General features: G+C 45.7%; 1 protein-coding gene across 9 annotated transcripts in view; it reads right to left on the bottom strand.

Annotated features, from left to right (window-relative positions):
* The window catches only part of cN-IIIB (cytosolic 5'-nucleotidase IIIB), a 513,152-nt gene that overhangs the window by 31,449 nt on the left and 460,235 nt on the right, over positions 1-21,468 (bottom strand). The window contains exon 1 of one of the 9 annotated variants that reach the window (XM_075876437.1): positions 3,852-4,226. The exons of 6 other annotated variants lie outside the window; for them this stretch is intronic. In XM_075876437.1, coding sequence (XP_075732552.1) covers positions 3,852-3,977 — 126 coding nt within the window. In that variant the 5' untranslated portion in view covers positions 3,978-4,226. Of the gene's footprint in view, positions 1-2,509; positions 2,636-3,851; positions 4,227-21,468 lie in introns of those variants that run through there. 2 more of the 9 variants (XM_037426906.2, XM_075876439.1) reach the window with 2 other exon arrangements.

Here is a 21,468-nt window from a genome sequence, read left to right as displayed (position 1 = left end):
GGAAGTGAGAAACAGAGATGAAAGAATCTAAAGAAAGAGTGAAATTCGTGCTGAAAAAATTCTTCACGAGGAAGGTCCGCATATCCTCGATTCGAAGGCAAGCGTCCAAACTACTCAGCTTGCCCAGGTAGCCTAGCAAAGCATAACATAGCCTAGTATAGTACAGCAACGATGTTGGAAAGGAGAGTGAGTATGATAAGGAGGAGAGAGAGTGAAGCGGAGCAGAGAAAGAATGAGAAAGAGAAATGTAGACCGAGGAGGAAGCCGTGCATCTCGAAGCTAGGTGTATTGGTTGCTGGAGAGTAAGAGCAGCAAAGGGCACTCACTTTGCTGGGCAAAGTTTAGCGTGACTTACTGCAAACTGCCTGCATTTTTTTGTAATAGGGTATGCAACGCTTCGCATTAGCATTTTTCACTTCTGTGCGTGCATCATGTTCTGTCCTCCTGGGTACTTAAGTTAAAGGGGTGCTGACATGAAAATTTTTTAGTTTACGGTTTTATGCAACAAGTGAAAGACAAACTTCTCAAAAGCCAAGAAAATGTACTTGTGAATATTAGAGCACCCTGAAAAATAATTGCAGTATGTTTTTATGTTTTTAAACTTTAGTCTCAGTTTCCACTGTACCCTGATGCCACGACACGGTACGAGCTTCTCGTCACAAGCTCGCACAGAATGTCGCCACATTTCCATGCCCAATCCACAGCATTACTTTATTGTTGAAGCACAAGCGACCATTTTGAATGCTTTAGGTGACGTGCAAGCGGCCACGTTGTAATTTTTGGTACCTTAAATCATCACAGCTTGCCATACCGGTGTGTGAAATCACCAGAAATGACGCTGTAGTCTGATATCATGCTAGTGTTGATGCCAATAGGTCCCCTGTACGAAAGCTGACTTTAATATCAAAATAAAATGTCTTACCAGCATTTCCTGAGCTTCCCACTTGAACAGAGTGGTTTCTGTATACAGACGAATTGTATGACAGAGTAACCTAAGCTTCGAAAATTGGTGTCAGCAGCCCTTTAATCAACTAAAATAGTGAACGTATGCAATAAAGTCTTTCTTTGTACGACCTGTTTTAAAAATAGCTTCAGAACAGGGTACACAAAGCTTTGCGGTCATGTTAGTCACCATTGCACATGTGTCATATGCTATCCTCTAGGGTAACCTCGTAAAGTGACAAAAGTAGTGTACATACGCAACAAATGCTACCTTTGCATGCCTCCCTAAGCTTCCTACCCTCTTATGACGGGTTTTAGTACTGTGTATATGGTTATATAATGGCATTGCATACAAAAGAACGCAACATTTTCCATAGTGACCACGAGCACTTCTGTGGCAGTGCTCTATTCGAAATGCAGCATTCTTGGGTACATAACACTGTTACTAGATGCTATACACACAGTACTAAAACTTGCTAATAATCAATACCATTAATATGTGTGAAAGGTGATTCTGCCAGCTTATGCTCTTCATCTAGCTAAATCATGCACTATAATCCTGGCACTCTGTGAAAAACCGGCACACCCGAAGGCACTTTGATGATCCCCGGGCACAGTAACTTTGGCAGGCCAATAATAGAGCATAGTCATCAGTGCCTTTGTGCGCACATTTACTACCAACAAGACAATGTGCACGATCGTGCTTGGACAGCTTTTAGTTTAAGCCACCGATGCAGCATAACAATGGCAGAGCTGAAAAGCTTAGATGAGAAGCCCATAAACTTTTTACACTTTTACCTGTGTGTTTAGCCAAATATGCCAATTAAATATTATTTGCTGTACACAAGAGTTTGCAAGGTTTTAATTTTGGGAACCTTTATTTTATCCGAAAACGTAAAAAGCCGCATTACTTAAGCTGTGACATTAGGACGTGGTTTACGTTTCGGTGGTTCGGTGTTATACAATGACAAATGAAGTGATCGCAAGTATCTTCGGGTGCAACGCTTGCTGCTTCTATCGTAACCTCGAAAGGGTGAATGGTTGGTTACAGCCTAAGAATAAATACAAGCTACGCCCGCAAAGCTGGACAGCGCTTGTTAATCGCCCATGCAAGATAGTTGTGCAGGCTCGTTGCTTTTCGATTTCTAAACATTTCCCCGGCATTTATTTAAAACGCACGCATATCGGAAACTAAAGGTAGGTCGTTCCTACCCAAGATATGATCTTTGGCTATGCAACGGTGTTATACTCTCTGATAAAACTTGCCGCGGCGTTCAATTTTTCAACTTATGACGCGAACACGTGTCTGCACGGAATCTGAGACGCGCGATTAGCGTAACGATAATTAGGAAGTGCGACTAGTTAAAACGCTTTCACGTGTCCTTCCTGGGTAGCATAGTGATGCCCAAGTGGAGCTTCAATTTTTTTTTTTTTTTCAAGTTGTAACTAGGTTGCGACTTTTCTCCTGGCAGATTGAAAGTCTATGTTACGCGACACTGCATTGTCACGAGAAACAGTAACCGCGGCGGTGACTTAAGGGAATGCAAGAAAAAGCATGATTAATCACACATATCAGTGTTCTTGGCCCTCATGAAGGACGAAGCGTACATGGGTAATTCCCGCGGGACAGTGCCTCACGGGGGCAAGGTTCCTTTTGGCGTTGCATAAATCAGTTGCCAGACTTTGGGGTGGTTGTTGCCAGACTGCTTCTATATTTGGCTAAAAACTTTTCTCCTGTAGTTGTGGCTTCTCCGTAAAAATTTGGTGCCATCCGCGGTGCATTTGGTGAGTGCATGAGCGACGCTGGCCGTTTTAATTAACGGAATGGACCGAGCCTAGCAGAAGTCAAGCGTGGTGCTGCCGTGCAATTAAGAGGCTGTTTTAATTCCGTTTTAATTAACGGAATGAACCGCGCATTACAGAATTCGTTTTAATTAACGAAATGAACCGAGACTAGCAGAAGTCGAGCGTGGCGCTGCCGTGCAATTAGGAGGCCAATTTAATTAACGGAATGAACCGCGCGTTACAGAATTCGTTTTATTTACGGAATAAACCGCGCGTTACTGAAGTCGAGCGCGGCGCTGCCCTGCAATTCGGAGGCCAATTTAATTAACGGAATAAACCGCGCCTAGCAGTAGTCGAGCGCGGCGCTGCTATGCAATCAAGAGGCCGTTTTAATTAACGGAATGAACCGCGCCTAGCAGAAGTCGGGGCGCGTTCTCTTGCTGTGTGCACAGCTGTGCAATTAAGATATCGCGTCTCAGTATTAGGGATGACGGGGAAAACTGAATAGAGTCGCAGGAGGTGATGCGCTGCCCCCCTCCCCCCTTACTTTTTTTTCTCTCAGCTGATCATGTCACGTCGACCGCGCGCTACGACGGGGGACGCTACGCTTCCCCTAGCTGTGTCAGCACAAGACATATCGTTCGGACTCGTATATACATGTGATGAATAAGCGTTCCAAGGCTGGTTAATCGGGGTACGTCGGATATGCTACAGCTATGTACGCCTGGAAGGCTGCTTTATCGAGCTGCTTTATCCAATCGCGCTCGACTGCTGCTAGACGCGGTTCATTCCGTTAATTAAAACGGGCTCCTAATTGCACGGCAGTGCCACGTTCGACTACTTCTAGGCGCGATTCATTCCATTAATTAAAACGGCCAGCGTCGCTCGTTCGCGAATTGCACCGAGGATGGCACCAAATCCTCACAAAAAAGCCACAACTAAAAAATTTTTTTGCAGTCAAATTTAGCAGCAATCTGACAACACTGACACTTTCAGTTTGGCAACCTTTTATGCAACGCCAAAAGGAATTTAGCCTTTCACGGGCTTGCCAGGTTTTTTTTTTTCTTTTTTCTTTAAGCGCGAGAGCAGAGCTAGTAATCAGTTGAAATCCGTAACTGCCTTACCGTGTCTATCACTCGCTTTGCCTTCGCTTGTTTTCGCTTCCGTAGAAATGCTGTTGTTGCAATGGAAACCACGACCACAGTGCCGAAACCGACTGCTGTCCACATCACCACAGTTTTACGCGACATGCCCTCGCTTGGCTTCCACCACGCCGGAAATAACTTTTGAAGATGTCTAGTGAATAAAGAGTAACGTGTTGACGACTGTGACGACGTGCTCGTAGAATTTCTTTCTTCTGTGTCCGATGCCACCGTGGAATTCGGCACTTTCGGGCGCCTTTGCCCTGAGCCTGTGCGAAGCGAATTTTGTGCGGATGCAGCGGCTCCCCATACATTCAGTCCCTCGCCTTAGGTTTCCATGTTGCGACCTCTAGCTGAGCAGGGCTGCCTGCGCCTCAACGCGGGAATTTCGAACGCTTCAATGCGGCGTATCGTGCAGTGACTTGCCGTCTTAGGGCAGAGGCTTGTCCATCCACGTCTACGCTGTCCGTTGTCACGGGGAGATGCGTGAACGTGACACACGCACGCACGCACGCACGCACGCACATACGCACGCATGCACACACACACACACACACACACACACACACACACACACACACACACACACACACACACACACACACACACACACACACACACACACACACACACACACACACACACACACACACACACAAATATATTGATTGATATGTGGGGTTTAACGTCCCAAAACCACCGTATGATTATGAGAGACGCCGTAGTAAAGGGCTCTTGGAATTTCGACCACCTGGGGTTCCTTAACATGCGGCCAAATCAGAGCACACAGGCCTACAGCATTTCCGCCTCCATAGAAAATGCAGGCACCGCAGCCGGGATTCGATCCCGCGACCACGCACACTCAAATAGGTTTAACAATAGACTAATATCAATCATAATTGCGGCGGGAGAATATGAAACACCCAGAAGCATCGAAAATGGGCCCCAAAGCCCATTGCGTACGGACGCTTTGGGTCAAGCCAGATGAGTTTTCGAATAGGGTCTGCCGCGCTTTGGACACTCCTCCTATTCTGTGTCACCACAGAACACGTGTCACTCTGGTGTTGGCCGAGAGCCGTCGCTTCAGTGGGTGCTGACCCAAAACTTTTGGGGCAGGCGGCTCCCGCTTAATTCGAGAAATAGCGTCCCCAAGCCGTGGTTTGGGTTTCGCGCACGCGCAGTGGTCATGACGCTATTTCTTTGGGGCCCCTATTTGAAAACTCCCTATTACGGACCTTAGGACCTAGCTTTTCCGGCGACTGTTAATGTCACTCAATTTACATTTCATGGGGCAACGCTCGGGCAACATATGTGAGACATAAAAAATGTTGAACAATAATTTAGCTATAATTGGGTGAGAACAATATAAAACAAGCACAAGCCTTAATTATAGTCGGCGACCTGAGCATATATGGACCTTGTCTTTTAGCTTCGCCCACTCGTCATAATTTACTTCGCGGAGAATCGTAGATTTGTTGTTTTCCAGTCAATGAATAGACCATTTTTCCTGCTATCCCAGAGCCCCCAGTGAGCGCGCGAATCACTAAGGTCACTAAGTGATTCTAGTGAAACCGGTCAGCGAAGCTGGTCAAGCGCGCTGGCTGTTTTCCGTCTCCCGCTGCTGATTGACGCCATGGGAGCACCAGACGAAAAAAAAGAAAAAGAAAAAAGAAAGGCATTCCCACATGTTTCACTGTTATTCCATCCAAAATACTATACATGTCTGAACACACCTGCACGTATAATCTTACAAGGAAACGTATATTTGCAGATATTTACGACGATTACACGCGACGTCTTTCCTGGTCTTTCCTCGCGGCCTGCTGTCGCCCAAATAACCTGCTGAATAACTCGACAAGCTTCAGTTTGCAAACGTCCCAGCTGGTCAACTCCGACTCATGCGTCTCATACCAGGTGAGCGCTGTATCCCGCAAGTAAAATACAACGTTGGCCAGCATCAACGTAGGGTCCCACCTATAGTATTCGCTCACGCGCTCGTACAATGCGACCCGATCTTCAACATTCACCTTGTCTTTGCCTGTGCCCGCGAAGGTTCCGGGGTCTCGTGGAGGCAGGAGAATAAGAAGAGGCAGCAGCAGCAGCAGCAGCAGCAGCAGCTGCTGCTGCTGCTGCTGCTGCTGCTGCTGCTGCTGTTGCTGTTGCTGTTGCTACGGCTGCTGTTGCTCTTGTGGGTGGGCCTGTTGAGCCATTGCAGGAAAATGAAGGTGGCGACCACTCCGAAGTTCCGTGTTGGTTTGCCGGGAAAGCCAGGTAGGCGTAGCCAGCACCTCCACCAATAATCTTACAAGGAAACGCATATTTGCAGATATTTACGACGATTACAGGCGACGACAATGCCTGGCACACTGGCGGGCTGGGACCAGTCTCTATCCACTTCGTAGTCTTTTCTTTCAGGCAGGGACCCTCTACCGCTTTTTGCCCCAATCCCACTACTGCCTTGTGGCACTATCTACGCACGAAATACGAAAAGAATGATGCAGTCAGTGTCGCTATAACCAAGCGGACGTATACCAGGATGTAGCAGCTAAGCGGCATGTGAATAAATGATGACGTGCCGATACATGCAGTCAAAACGCGCCATCGTGAGCAATGGAAGCTGGTACATTGAAATCATAATTATTCAGTAATTACATCTTACTAAGTTGAACAATTAATTAATCGTCTGTGATGGGGTGTAGCCAAACTGCGAAGAGGTTTTACAGTATTCAAGTACAGAGATTATTACTTTATTTCAAATATCATGTGCTTTACAAAAAAGTGAGCACATTCTAAACACGTCTAAACAAAAAGGAATGGGACTAGAATTCATTTGGGAGGTTCTTTGCTCTGATAATTTGCAGTTTCTTGGCACACTGCTTTGAAGTTTCACTGTGGTTTCACTGAAAGCGGTGTTTTTAATCTTCCGTCGGTGCATTATTCAAATATTGTTAAATGAGGAATTGTGATGTCATGCTACGCATGGAATCGAAAAAAAAAAAAAAACTTGCTCGCATGAAATGAGTCGTAGTTTTCAGCTGCAAATCTATCGGCTCAAAGAGGCCGGGATCCTGCATATAGTTGCATCGGTTTGCGAAAATTGGTTTACATGGCAAAGAAAGATAAATACCGACGTACTTTACCCCTGAATAATGAAGTGTGTGTGTGTGTGGGGGGGGGGGTGCCACCACAAATGCGATTATAGTCGCACGTGTTTCCTTATGCTCAAGAGATCACCGGGGTCGGCAGTGAGGTGTACTGCGGTGCAACAGTGGCAACGGTGCTCAGCTGCTGATACGCAGGTCGTGGCTTCGATCCCTGAGATGGCAGTCGCATTTCGGCGAAGGCGATATGTGAGAAGCTCGTGTACTATGCGATGTCGGTGCAGGTTAAAGAACACCAGAACGTCCGGAGCTCTCAACTATGGTTTGAGACATTGGAATGCCAGATATTATTAGTATTGTAAAGAAGAGGAAGTACTCTGGCGCAGAGGCATTCCAAGCGGCGAGTCAACCTGGCATTCACGCTGGCCACGGTGGATCAGCGACTGACGTTTGCCTGCTCTGAGGGTTTGGCCAAGAATTCAGTAGTTGTGATTGATTTTGTGTATTCTTTTTTTTTTCGTAAGCGTTTCTATAGTGTCCTAATTGATTAGCGAGTGTATTTTCAGATAGTACGACCAGGCAGATGCCGTTTTCCTCACCTAGACCAGGGGCTTTCCTCTGGTCTGCTTCTCTTCCTTCGCAGGAATTGCCAGTGGACTTGTTTTTACGCAATGGCATCTCACCCGTTCCTGTGGCATTGGTACCAAGCAACGATGGTATTATACGGATGAAGAATCCAAAAATGATTCAGACGGAGTTGAAAGCCGCTACAACTCACTACCAAAGCATCACAGAGGTCAGGCAGTTCGGCAAGGGTGGCATTCTTTGCTTCTCGTCTGACCAGCTCTGTGTTCGAGACCTACTAAAATGCTCGGTATTCGCTACCAACCCGGTGAGCGCATTCATTCCACCTCACCTAGCTTGCGTCAAAGGCCTCGTTCGGGGTGTCGATGTCAACATGACCCTAACTGAGATATTAGATATGTTTTCAGAAGCAGGTGTGATAGCTATCTATAGATGTAGTCGAGTTGTGGACAAGAACAAGATCCCAACGGAGTCCGTGTTTGCTACATTTGCCGGGTCGAATCGCCCAACCGAAATCAAAGCGTGGCCTTTAATATACAGAGTGGAGCCACTATCACCTCGTCCCCTACAGTGTATTAAGTGTTGGCGTTATGGGCACACAGTGAAAGGATGCAGGTCAGTACCTAGATGCAGAATTTGTGGTGAGACGCACCACTCAAACGACTGTAAAAGTAATGAAGAAAAGTGCTGTCTTTGCCATGAAGCACACTGCGCTGATAACCCAAACTGCTCAGCCAAGACACGTGAAATCAAAATCCTTAAAATTGTAGACAGAAGGCGATGCTCCCGAAAGAATTCCATTGCTTAAATCCAAGCCCGAACTCAGGGGTATGCAGGAGCAGCTGCCCGCCATAACATAGCAATGGAAGCATCCTTTTCCCTATCGATTGCGGACATGACCGAGAAGGCTGTGGATAAGGCTATGCAACGCCTTGCTACCACCCTATGTGAGTCGCTGTCGCACATTGTGAATAGCCGAATCACACAAGTCTATGGAGCACAGATAGATATAAGTACGGCTGTAAAAAATGCTGAGTCGGCATACCCGACAAGTGAGGCAGAATCTGAGATAACTCCACCGGATGCACAGTCTGCAGAGCCCTCTGGAGAAGGCGTTCAGAGCCAAAGCGAGGGTGCACAGGAAGCTTCTCAGGACACATAAGATATGGACATAGATCTCAAATGTCTAAAGCGTTCTAGATCCCCTGTATCAAAAAAACCTGGCTTGCCGAAACATGTAAAAAGCAAGAAATACCAGAAAGACAACCTTTCAAAAACCGATTTCTTAAAAGAAAGTATTTTAGATAAGGTGATTGCCGAAACCATGTTAACGAAATCATAGGGTCTCTTAAAATTATACATTGGAATTGCCGATCTCTTCACTCAGCCATTACAGATCTGTTATGCCTGTCTTCCAAATTCGATCCGGCTATTATTGCATTACAAGAAACTTGGGTATCCACACATCATTTATTTCACCTACCTAACTTCCAAACCTTTCGTCTAGACCGCCAATCCAAAGGTGGAGGTTTAGCTTTCTTTATAAACAAGAAAATTAGTTTAAAAGTAAAAAAACTCATACAAATGTATGTCTTCTGAATGCGAAATTTTCGCGTTAGATATTACCTTGCCAGGACACTTGCCGTTCTCGCTAATAAACGTCTACTTTCCTGTAGGCGTTCAAGACACGAGATTGTTAGATATGGCTGCTAATTCAGACTGTAAAAAAAATTATAGTTGGCGACTTCAACTCTCACCATACCTGCTGGGGTTTTAGAACAGATCAGTGTGAACAATGGTTGTGGGACTGGTTGGTAGACAACAACTAATTGTGCCTTAACGCTAGAACTCCCACATTTATTCGAAGTCATTCACGCTCCGCCTTAGATTTAAGCTTTGTAAGCTCGGCCATTGCTAGTACATCATGGACAGCCCTTGATTGCGCCTCCAACAGTGACCACTTTCCAATAATGTTCGAGATCGCTTGCCCCGTCAAACCATCATGCTTCCATGCCCGGACCTATATAAATTATGCAAAATTTCAACACAACCTAAAAACTGCTTTAGACGCTCCTTCTCAGGATGGAGATGACACTAAAGCTATGAAATTAAGCGCAGTAATCAAAAGGGCATACAAAAACGCTGAATTTGCTGTTAAATTGGCGAAGAGAGTACCCTATAGCCCCTGGTGGAATTCCAACTGTTCACGAGATCACAGACGAAGACAGGCAGCTTGGAAGAAGCTAATACATAATCAGTCCCCTAGGAACCGGTCAGATTATAAATTTCTTGCCGCTGTATTTAAACACACGGTGGCCCAAGCTAAAGAAGAATATGATAAAAGACATTTCGATTTTCTCTCAAAATCTAAAAATAAGAAAGCTTTATTTCAATATATGCGATCTCGCAAAATCCTGCCGTCTACATTAAATACTGATTATGAAAAACTATCATTGGAAGAAACGAAGAACTCTTTAGAGTCAATTGGCAGAGGTCTAGAAAGTAGATTTTTTTCGATTATGGCTTTCAACTGGCAAAAGTCTAGCATAAGCACTGATTTCGAAATGTAACGCTGTCTGAAGCATCAAAAGTCATTCGAGATCTACCATCGTCAGCTCCTGGTCCAGATGAAATCACAGTTCCTATGATTGAAATTTTATTCAAGCTATCCCCCGGAGACGTCCTCAATCTTATAAACTACTCTTTAAAGAATGCCTGGATACCGTATGACTGGAAAATAGCTAAGTTAATCCCATTAATAAAAAAGCAAGGATTAGGTTTTACCATAGAAAATATCAGACCCATCTCGCTAACTTCGAACATGGTGAAACTCATAGAGAGGGTTCTGAAGGGCCGAATAAACTCCGGAATGACGAATAAGGTCATATTAAAGCCAAATCAAATCGGTTTTCGTTGTAAATGCTCAATTTGGTGCGCCCATGCGGATTTAGAGAGTCGAATACAGCTTGCTCGTAAAAGGAAACAGTACGCCGCATTAGTAACTCTCGACATAGCTAAAGCATACGACAGTGTCGAGCGCTCTATTCTACTGACCACCTTGCAGAGTCTAAAGTTTCCTCAGTATATTACTCAGTGGATAGCAGAATTCCTAAAATCAAGGGAATTGTATTGCGTGAAGGATGGCTGTTGTTCGCATAAATTCAAACAGAAACGTGGTGTTCCCCAAGGGTCCGTCCTATCTCCAGCATTATTCAATATACTGATGAGCTCTATTCCAATTGTTCAGAATGTGAGTGTCTACATTTATGCAGATGATATCGCGTTCTTCGCTGCAGAGAGTGACATTTACTCACCACATCAAAAACTGCAAAGATATATTAGACACTAGAAATTTGGTTGCAATCCATTTCATTTTCATTGAATATCAGTAAAAGTGCGCTCTTGGTGTTTACTAAAGCAGATACAGTTTAAATTTCTGTATTGTATAATCGGGAACCTATTCCACAAGTAGATTCAGTCAAGTACTTAGGAATGATTTATAATGAAAAGCTAAATTGGAGCCCACACATTGAATATATAACAGCAAAGGCACAACGGGCGTTAGGTTTATTACGCAGGTTAAGCAACAGAAAATACGGGCTGCGCAGACACACGATGTTAATGATATATAAAATGTATGTGTGACCAATATTGGAATTTGGGTGTGTATTATTCTCGGGGGCCGCTGGTTATAAAATTAAACCGCTAGGAATGTTAGAGCGAGAAGCCCTGCGAATATGCCTGGGACTTCCCAGGTTCGTGGCGAATAATGCATTGTATCAAGAAGCACGATTGCCAACACTCCCCGGTCGATTCCGCATTCTAACGGTTCAAACCTTCTTAAAGTTCTACAGTTTACCGGCGCGAAGATCAGAGTACGCATTTATCAGCGACCCTGCCTCTTTCTTTCTTACACATTGGCCTCGATTTCATACCCCTCAGATAATTTTCGTTAAAAAGAAACTGGATTGCATAAATGTAGACATTAGCACAGTAATTGAAACTAATTCCTCAACCATCAACCTTAGAATAGAGTACGATGAAATCTTCCCCTCACAAGCCAAGTTGCAATCTCTTAGATTTTTGACCACTACATTAAACGATTACTTGGTACATGCAGAAACAAAAAATGTAATAGCTACAGATGCTTCTGTCAACAATGAAAAGGCAGGCGTAGGAATTGCGTCTGATTTCTTCGGCTGGTCTTTTTCAGTAAGGCTTCCAGATTTCACTTCTATATTTGAAGCCGAGCTAATAGCTATTATTTTAGCTCTTCGTAAAATTCATACGACCGAGACCAGTGTAATCATCCTAACAGACTCACTTTCGGTGTGTGCAGCTCTGACAACCTCTGAACAATCTCGTGCCCTAGCAGCGTTCCACACATTAGCACCGCCGCATTTAAAACTCCTCAAATTAGTGTGGGTCTCAGGTCACTGCGGATTACAATTAAATGAATTGGCAGATGCTTTGGCATGAGCATCACTCGATGGACCAGTAATTTCAGTACTTCCCGAGTTAGAATACTTATCAGGGGTTATATATAGGAAATTCGCTATTTTTACAGATAGCTTAGAAAATATCACACAATGGACAGATTATCAGCACCTCAAATTTCCATGGAAAGCTCAGTGGAGTCCGTCAAAAACACTTGAAGTTATAATCTCCAGATTCCGGTGCCGTGTCCCCCCATTAAATTTTTATTTACACAGAGCTGGTCTGACACTTTCCCCCCTTTGGCCGTTTTGCGAAGAATCAGAAACTGTTGAACATTATTTTGGCTCATGTCGTAACTATGCATTAATTAGGAAACGACTTTTAGATTTTCCATTTGCGAAGCTAGGTTTAAATTTAACCACAGAAAATGTTCTAAATTTTGGTGCCTCTGTTTTGGGAAATTGCCACAGAGATACATTCGATGCACTGTGTAATTTTATTCAAGACTCTAAACGTTTTTCAATATAAAGTCCACGTTAACAGATACTAAAAAAAACGGGTCGAAAAGTAATTTTGAATTCTGGATAAATCCGTGACATACCAAATTAATCGGGTTTGGCAAAACCAGCTGTCTGGTCGGCTCCCAAAATCAAGTTATAGCTGTTAGTGTCTACTTTGTTGTTGATTCTTTTTTCTCACTATCTAAATCTTTGGTTTCTTTTTTTAACATACTGTCTTCACTATACAACTCCTCCCCCCCCCCCTTTTTTTTTCGTTGTAAGCAATAATGCAGTTATCGTCCATATGAGACTATATGTTCTCTTGGCCAATCCCCCAGACTGGGTACGAGCCATGGATTAGAGGATACAAACAAACAAAGAGAGGCAGCAGCGGCTCGAGCTCGAAAATTGCGGCTGGTGCTTCGCCTTCCAAGCCTTCCAAGCGTCATCCTTTCTGCTCAATAAATATCCTTTATAATTGGTGGAGCCGTGCCGGGTACCGTCCCTTACACCTTCTCGCTACCATCCTAGAACTCCGTCCTCGACGGCTACCTTCTGCTATGCCGGACGCCGATCAGCAGACGCTTCCATCTCTACCGGCCACCTGTACAGGCAGTGTTCCTCAGCGGGAGCCTCCAATCTTCAGTGGAACAGATGACAACGACGTTGAAGATTGGCTCTCGACTTTCGAACGGGTGAGCGCTTTAAACAGATGGACGGACGCGGACGAGTTGACACGCGTGTCGTTATACCTCGCGGGTGTAGCCAGCCTTTGGCTTAGAAACCACGAGGCAGACGTCCGAACGTGGCCGCAATTTAAAACGTCGATTGTAGCAGTATTCGATCGACCTGCCGTCCAAAAACTTCGTGCCGAGCAACGTTTACGCACACGCGCACAAGAAACGGGTGAAACCTTCACAAGTTACATAGAAGACGTCGTCGATTCGTGCAGACGCGTGAACGCCGCAATGACGGAAGCTGAAAAATGTAAGCACATCCTCAAAGAGATTGACGACGACGCTTTTCAAATGCTCTTGGCGAAAAACCCGACCACTGTTAACGACGTAGTTAGCCTCTGCCAAAGCTACGATGAATTGCGGAGGCAGCGAGCTCTGACAAGACGTCCTCCAGCGCACGATTTGGCATCGCTGTCTAGTGTGATCAGTGGTCATGACCAAGCGTCACTAATACCCGAAATAAAAGCATTTGTCCGCGAAGAAGTCGCATGACAGCTTTCCTTGGTGCGTTTCACACCAGAACCTACCACAACTTTACCATCGTCTTTACGTGGCGTCATTCAAGGAGAGGTCGCCGAGGCCTTACCAGCTGCTCGCGAGCTTAATGTTGTGGCTGCTTCTCTCACTTACGCCGCGGCTGCAGCCATGCCAACTCGCAAGGCGCCTGCGCCTCCGTTCCAGCCTCGCGCAAGCTATCCCCCAGCTCCAGTTCGCTGGACCAGCACTAACCCGGCCAACCCGTAGCGCACCCTCGACAATCGCCCGATATGTTACGCTTGTCGATACCCCGGACACGTCGCAAGGTATTGCCGCCGCCGGACGCATATCACCAATGAAAACGGCCATGAGCCTTTCTTCCCGCTTGACTCCAACGCACGATACGGTTTCTCCACTCCAATGCCAGCCCGCTACCAGGACGACCACCGCCCTCGGTCGGGACGTCTTCACTCGCCCTCTCCACGCTGCCGCTCGCCTTCTCCTAAGCGTCAACGGCCCGCGCCTAACGAGGAGGAAAACTAGACGACGCAGTTCCTGAGGCAAGAACTGCGAAAGTTTCGGTTTGCCCAAGTCCTCATTTGTCACGTACCAATGTTATTGATGTGTTCGTCGAAAATATACCTACTGTTGCTCTTGTAGATACCGGTGCAGCTGTTTCTGTTATAGATGCTGGATTTTGCCGCTCAATTCGTAAGGTTACGACGCCTTTCTCCGGATTATCACTTCGCACAGCCAGTGCTCAATCTGTTCAACCGACTGCAGTATGTACAGCCCGCGTGACAATCCAAGACGTTCTGTATACGATAGAGTTCATGGTTCTTTCATCGTGCTCCCATAATATTATCTTGGGATGGGATTTTTTGTCGCGTCATAACGCCGTAATCGACTGTGCTAGGGCTTAGGTTGAATTTTGCTCACTGGATGACCAAGCGTCCGTCGACACCCAGTATGTCGCTAAACTTGTCGTTAGCGATGACACTACAACCCTCCATGCTCTTTTGCGTTCGTACCCGTTTCATGCAGCGCCATATCCGACGGCACGGTCTTCTTCACACCATCTCCAATATTCGTCGCCCGAAGAGCCCTCCCCCTGCCTTTTGCAGCTCTCGACCTTGTAGAAGGCTCAACCACAATGCCAATTTATAATCATGAGTCATCGTCTTTATCCCTACTTCGTCACGAGTGTCTTGGCCACGTCGAGACAATCAGTTCTTCCAGAATTATATCCGTCCCCGATGAGGTGCCTTCTACCTCCGTCTGTGAACTGGCTGTCGTCTCAGCGGCTGACTCAACGTGGGCGAACATATTTCAACCATTCATCGCTGCAGATTTGACATCTTCGCAGCGTTCTTAACTACTCACCATTCTTGAGAGCTACCGCCATTCTTTTGACGTTGAACAAACATCTCTCGGCCGTGCCTTAGCAGCAGAACACCACATCGACACTGGGTCCCACTCACCGCTGCGACAACGACCATATCGCGCGTCCGCTACAGAACGCCGCGTCATTGCTGACCAAGTAGACGACATGCTTCGCAGAGGCGTCATTCGACCTTCACAGAGCCCATGGGCGTCTCCGGTGGTCCTCATCAAAAAGAAAGACGGTTCAATTTGTTTCTGTGTCGATTTTCGGCGATTGAACAAGATCACGCTGAAGGATGTCTATCCACTACCACGCATTGACGATGCTTTGGACAGTTTACAGGGTGCCGAGCTCTTTTCCTCGTTAGACTTGCGGTCAGGCTACTGGCAGGTGCCTATGGCGGAGGCCGATCGCCCCAAAACCGCTTTTGTCACGCCAGACGGTTTATGTGAATTCACCGTCATGCCTTTCGGACTTTGCAATGCACCTGCAACGTTCGAACGAATGATGGACAACATCCTACGTGGACTAAAATGGAAGATATGCTTGTGTTACCTCGATGATATCGTGGTCTTCGCCCCTAACTTTGACACACACTTACGTCGCCTTCAGCACGTCCTTACTTGCTTAACTAACGCCGGTTTGCAATTAAACGTCAAAAATGTCGATTTGCCATGCGTCAACTGAACATTTTGGGCCACGTTGTCTCCAAGGAAGGCATCTTCCCGGATCCCGAGAAATTGCGAGCTGTTACGGCGTTTCCTAAACCTGCCACCATCAAAAAACTTCGAAGTTTCATCGACTTGTGTTCGTATTTCCGGCGATTCGTCCAAAACTTCGCGTCTATTATATCACCTCTCACGCAACTTCTCAGCAACTGTAAAGACCTCTTATCGTGGTCCCCTGCCTGCGACGAGGCTTTCACCACCTTGCGACGGCTTTTCACGACGCCACCCATTCTACGCTATTTCGATCCTGAAGCTCCAACTTAAATCCACACCGACGCCAGTGGTGTAGGCCTGGGTGCTGTGCTCGCACAGCGTAAACCGGAGCATCAGGAATACGTCGTGGCATACGCTAGTCGCACACTTACCAAGGCTGAGAGCAACTACAGCGTCACAGAGAAGGAGTGCTTGGCCATTGTGTGGGCCCTTCGAAAGTTTCGCCCATATCTATATGGTCGTTCTTTTGACGTCGTGACCGACCACCACGCGCTGTGCTGGCTTTAGACGTTAAAAGACCCATCTGGCCGTGTTGCTCGCTGGGCGTTGAAAATTCAAGATTATGACATACGCGTGGTTTATCGGTCAGGACGGAAGCATGCTGACGCCGACGCCCTTTCCCGTTCCCCCCTGTCCCAGAATGCCACAGCTGACTCCGCTTGCGATTCCACATTGTCATCGCTTGACTTTGACACCATTGCTATCGAACAACGCAATGACCCGTGGACTGCGTCTCTCCTCAATCATCTCTCCGACACTTCTGAACTCCCAAAGACGCAAACGCTCCGGCGCCAAGTTCCACACTTCTCGATACGTGACACGCTTCTCTATCGACGCAACTACGCACCAGAGGGACGCAAGTGGCTGCTCGTCGTTCCACGAACCCTGAGGTCGCAGATTTGTTCCTCTTTCCACGCTGACCCACAATGTGGCCACGCAGGAGTCTTCAAGACCTACGAAAGGCTTCGACATCGCTACTACTGGCGTGGTATGTATACCTTCGTCCGCAACTTCGTCCGCTCTTGTGCCGAATGTCAGCGCCAAAAATCTCCACCACACGCCTCCGCCGGTGAACTGCAGCCTTTACCATGCCCTTCCCGACCCTTCGAACGGGTTGGAATAGATATTTAGGGGCCTCTTCCATTGACTCCGACTGGAAGCAGGTGGATAATAGTTGCTATCGACCACCTAACGCGCTATGCTGTGACCGCTGCTCTTTAAACGGCTACAGCACAGGAGGTTGCCACTTTCCTACTGCGTCACTTTGTGTTGCGTCATGGAGGCCCTCAAGAACTCCTCAGTGACCACGGCCGCGCCTTCTTGTCCGAGGTCATTGAAAAATTGCTGGCTGAGTGTGCTATTGTACATCACACATGTACCGCTTACCACCCTCAAACCAATGGGGCTACCAAGCGCTTTAATCGTACTCTCGGTGATATGCTATCTATGTATGTGACGCCTGATCACTCTAACTGGGACTTAGTCTTCCCATTCGTTACGTACGCCTATAATACGGCGACGCAAGCGACAACAGGCTTCTCCCCTTTTTACCTCCTCTACGGCCGTCACCCCTCCCACACCATTGACACCAATCTGCCCTATCGACCGGACACGTCCGAGTGCCTACCGATCTTGGACGCCGCCAGACACGCAGAAGAATGCCGCCAGTTAGCTCGTCGTTTTACCTGCGATGACCAAAACAGGCAAAAAGCAATTCATGATGCCCAGACCTCAACTCCCGTTTTTCTTCCGGGTGCTCTTGTGTGGCTGTCAGTGCCGCATCGCACACCTGGGCTCTCTTCCAAACTTCTGCCAAAGTACGATGGGCCATATCGTATTCTCGAGCAAACTTCGCCAGTAAACTACCTCATTGAGCCTCTTACGCCACTATCAGACTTGCGACGTCGCAACCGCGAGGTTGTACACGTCCAGAGGCTCAAGCAGTACCATGGCTCAACGCCGCCTGCACAGGATTAAGTCTCCAGGATGGCTCCTTTTTTCTCCGTGGGGCCATTGTAAAGAAGAGGAAGTACTCTGGCGCAGAGGCAGCAGCATCGAACGTGCAGCAGCGGCTCGAGCTCGAAAATTGCGGCTGGTGCTTCGCCTTTCAAGCCTTCAAAGCGTCAACCTTTCTGCTCAATAAATCTCCTTTATAGTATTATTAATCCAACGAAAATTCGATCAGAGTCATGCCAGTTGTTTTTTCAGTTGTTGTGCAGCAGGTAAACACAAATTTCTCTCTCACTTTTTTTTTTCATCCGCATAGGCTACGCTGGTCGACGTGTTAACACGCGCACCAGCGAGCATCGGAATTCATTTAACAAAGTCGTCTCATCGCGCCCCGCTATGTCAGCCATGCAAACGTGATTCAGTCTTAGAAACCACAGAAGTTTTGTGCCATTAACCTAATTCAGACAAATTGAGAAATTGCAGAACCATATCACGTCACAAAAAACGCCGCACTTTGTGCAAGTAGACCTTCGTGGTTGTTGAAAGACAAGTAATTCGACTGTATTAATCGACTGTATAAACAGGCCGTTGTTTGACTTTTTGCACCTTTTCATAACACGCACGCTGCACCTCCATTGTTGTAGATTTTTTCTTTCACGCATGTAACTTTCAGTTGTAAGAGAGCTCTAGATCGTGCGTGTATTCCCGGGCTTTCATGTCCTGCTTTTCCTTTTTTTTTTCGCCATAAGTACTATTGGAACTATAGTGTCAATGCAGGTTAGTAAACACTTATCATCATTACATATATGGTGTGATCAACGCGCACACTGTTGTTTGAATGGGTCTTACTTAATTAAATGCCGACTAGCCTTCTACAGTACATACTCTCCAAAAATTGGAACCTCAAATTCTACTTGTAGACAATGTGGATGAACATTGGTTACGAATGCATCCGCAAATCTAAGACCCCTGGTGTGTTTCATTGGCCACCGAGTTGACTCTTCTTTTTGTTTCATTTTTTTGCCGTAGAGCACTGGTGTAAAGGAAAACAAAAGGGTGACGTTTCTGAGCTGCTCAACAGATCCTACAGGGGAACAACCAACGGAACTAGTCGAGAGGCCCTCACAGCTAAGCACTGAAATTCGTTATTGAACTACGGAGCAATATGTTGAACTTTGCCAAATTCACTGTGTCTAAGAAGTCCTAGAACAGCACAAGCGCAAAGGTAAAGCGTGAGGCCCGCGCACTCGTCGCTAAGGCTTCTCCGGCGTACCAACGTTTCCCGTGAGCACTTGCGCGCCTGTTGGTGGCGCTGGTGTGCTTGAATATGATCTATTCGTACATAGTAATAAATCGGAGTTCAAAGGTTGCCTTCCTAATGCCTGATGATTACGTAGAACTTGAGTTTGTCAGAGCTTAAGCTCACAGATAAACGTGAAGTCGTTTAATCCAGTTGATTGATATGTGGGGTTTAACGACCCAAAACCACCACATGATTATGAGAGACGCCGTAGTGGAGGACTCCGGAAATTTCTACCACCTGGAGTTCTTTGACGTGCACCCAAATCTGTGCACACGAGCCTACATCATTCCCGCCTCCATCGGAAATGCAGCCGTCACAGTGGGGATTCAATTCCACGACCTGTGGGTCAGCAGCCGAGTACCTTAGCCACTAGACCACCGCGGCGGGGCTATCCAATTCGAATCAGTGGTGTTAAAGGGGCCCTCCAACACTATTAACTCTTTCGTTACCACGCCTATTCAAACCGATCACGGGTGATCGACGCTTTTGGATTGTCGATTTTGGCATATTAAATGTATTTCTTGTGCACCAAGAACTTCCTAGTATAGCTAGTACAGCCACTCAACTTTCAGAATCAAATTGGATTTGCCCGTTTAGGCAGCATAGTGATTTTTGACAGACCTTTTCACGAACCAGCATGCGTGTATTGTTGGAAAAGTGCACTGGGCTAGCGAACTTGACAGAAGTACGTACCCCTCGTGATTATGTTACAGTAACATCGAAGTTCTTTAATAAAAAGAATCTTTGCTAGCCAAATATTCAATTAAATGTCAGCTTCGCAATTTGAAAATGTTAAGCAGTAATAATTGTGAGAAATTTATGTCAGCTATTCAATAGAAAGATGTTCCTAGGAGTCAAGGAAAATTTCTTCTGCAAAAAATATTTACGAAGGTCCGCCGAGTGTTCAAAGTGTCGAGGTGGCCTCCTCTGCCAGTTTTCAGCCACTTTGGTTTTGCTTGTATTGCTATATCAGGTGTGCAGCGCTGGCTGCAAAGATTCTCCTAACGAGAAGAAGGCCCCCAGAGCACATCTCGGACCTGACCACAGAGCAGTGCGAAACGTTTTAGAACTGCGCGCGACATTGTCTTTGTATTGTATGAAATGCCCAAAAATGCAAAGAAATATGCTTGGATGCATTTATTGGAACGCCAACCTATACGCAGTGAGATGGCTCATGGAAAGAGATGACGCTAGATGAAATAGCGAAGTTCATTGGACATCTCATTTAAAGAGGCATTATTCACATCACGGGTATCCATCTATATTGGAACACCTGGATACTATTATCACAAGACAACAAAATTTACTGAGAAAAGCGTACGAGTACACTTGTATCTCACGAAAAACCGTGCAATTCTTCACCGCATGGCACGAGTAACAAAGCAGCACCGAGATTCTGATTTTCTTTGTCTATGTGAAGAGAAACATTTTGTACAACAATAATTATTTTATACTTTTTCTGGATCATTTATCTACAAATTGCTTATTCTGAATTTTCTTCGTTTTGAATATTTTTGCACATGTATGTTTTTTACTGTACTGTTTATCATCTGGCAACCAAAAATCCGCACTTTTCACATTTTAATTCATTCTAAAATATTTTTGCTGCTCTAAAACACATACTTTTTTGGAAAGAGCATTTCATTGTGCAAAGTTTAATATGCTGCAATGTGTGCTGGAGTGCTTTTCAAACTGAAAAAGAAAAGATCTTCCTGAGACATGAAAAAAAAAAAAAACGCCAGGCCTGCGCGGAAGGCGCAGCACAGTCACAGCGAAAGCTAGAAGAGTGGCCCTTCAGAGCCTTTTCGAAACGCTCATTGGGTAACGGCTGCAAGCACACTAGCTTGATACCCACTACGGCATTAATAATAAAACTTTTTGGGTAGTAGGCTGGCATTCACTATGCTATTTTTCGTTATTCTTTTGAGAAGCATGGTATCCGCTGAACACTTGCAAGAAATTTTGTGCCAATTGTTCATGGAGTGGCTGATAACGATGAGGAATTATGCCTGAAGTGGGCATAATCCACAATTAATAGGGGAACAAGAACAAGCTTTTGTAATGGGTTGGAGCATTGGACGACACACTTGTTACGCTATTTGCATTGTGCGATGAACTTCGGTGACATTGAGCATATCTATCTATCTATCTATCTATCTATCTATCTATCTATCTATCTATCTATCTATCTATCTATCTATCTATCTATCTATCTATCTATCTATCTATCTATCTATCTATCTATCTATCTATCTATCTATCTATCTATCTATCTATCTATCTATCTATCTATCTATCTATCTATCTATCTATCTATCTATCTATCTATCTATCTATCTATCTATCTATCTATCTATCTATCTATCTATCTATCTATCTATCTATCTATCTATCTATCTATCT

The sequence above is a fragment of the Rhipicephalus microplus genome, chromosome X (assembly GCF_043290135.1).
Source record: "Rhipicephalus microplus isolate Deutch F79 chromosome X, USDA_Rmic, whole genome shotgun sequence".
Classification (NCBI taxonomy): domain Eukaryota; kingdom Metazoa; phylum Arthropoda; class Arachnida; order Ixodida; family Ixodidae; genus Rhipicephalus; species Rhipicephalus microplus.
This window is presented reverse-complemented; position numbering and strand designations above follow the sequence as displayed.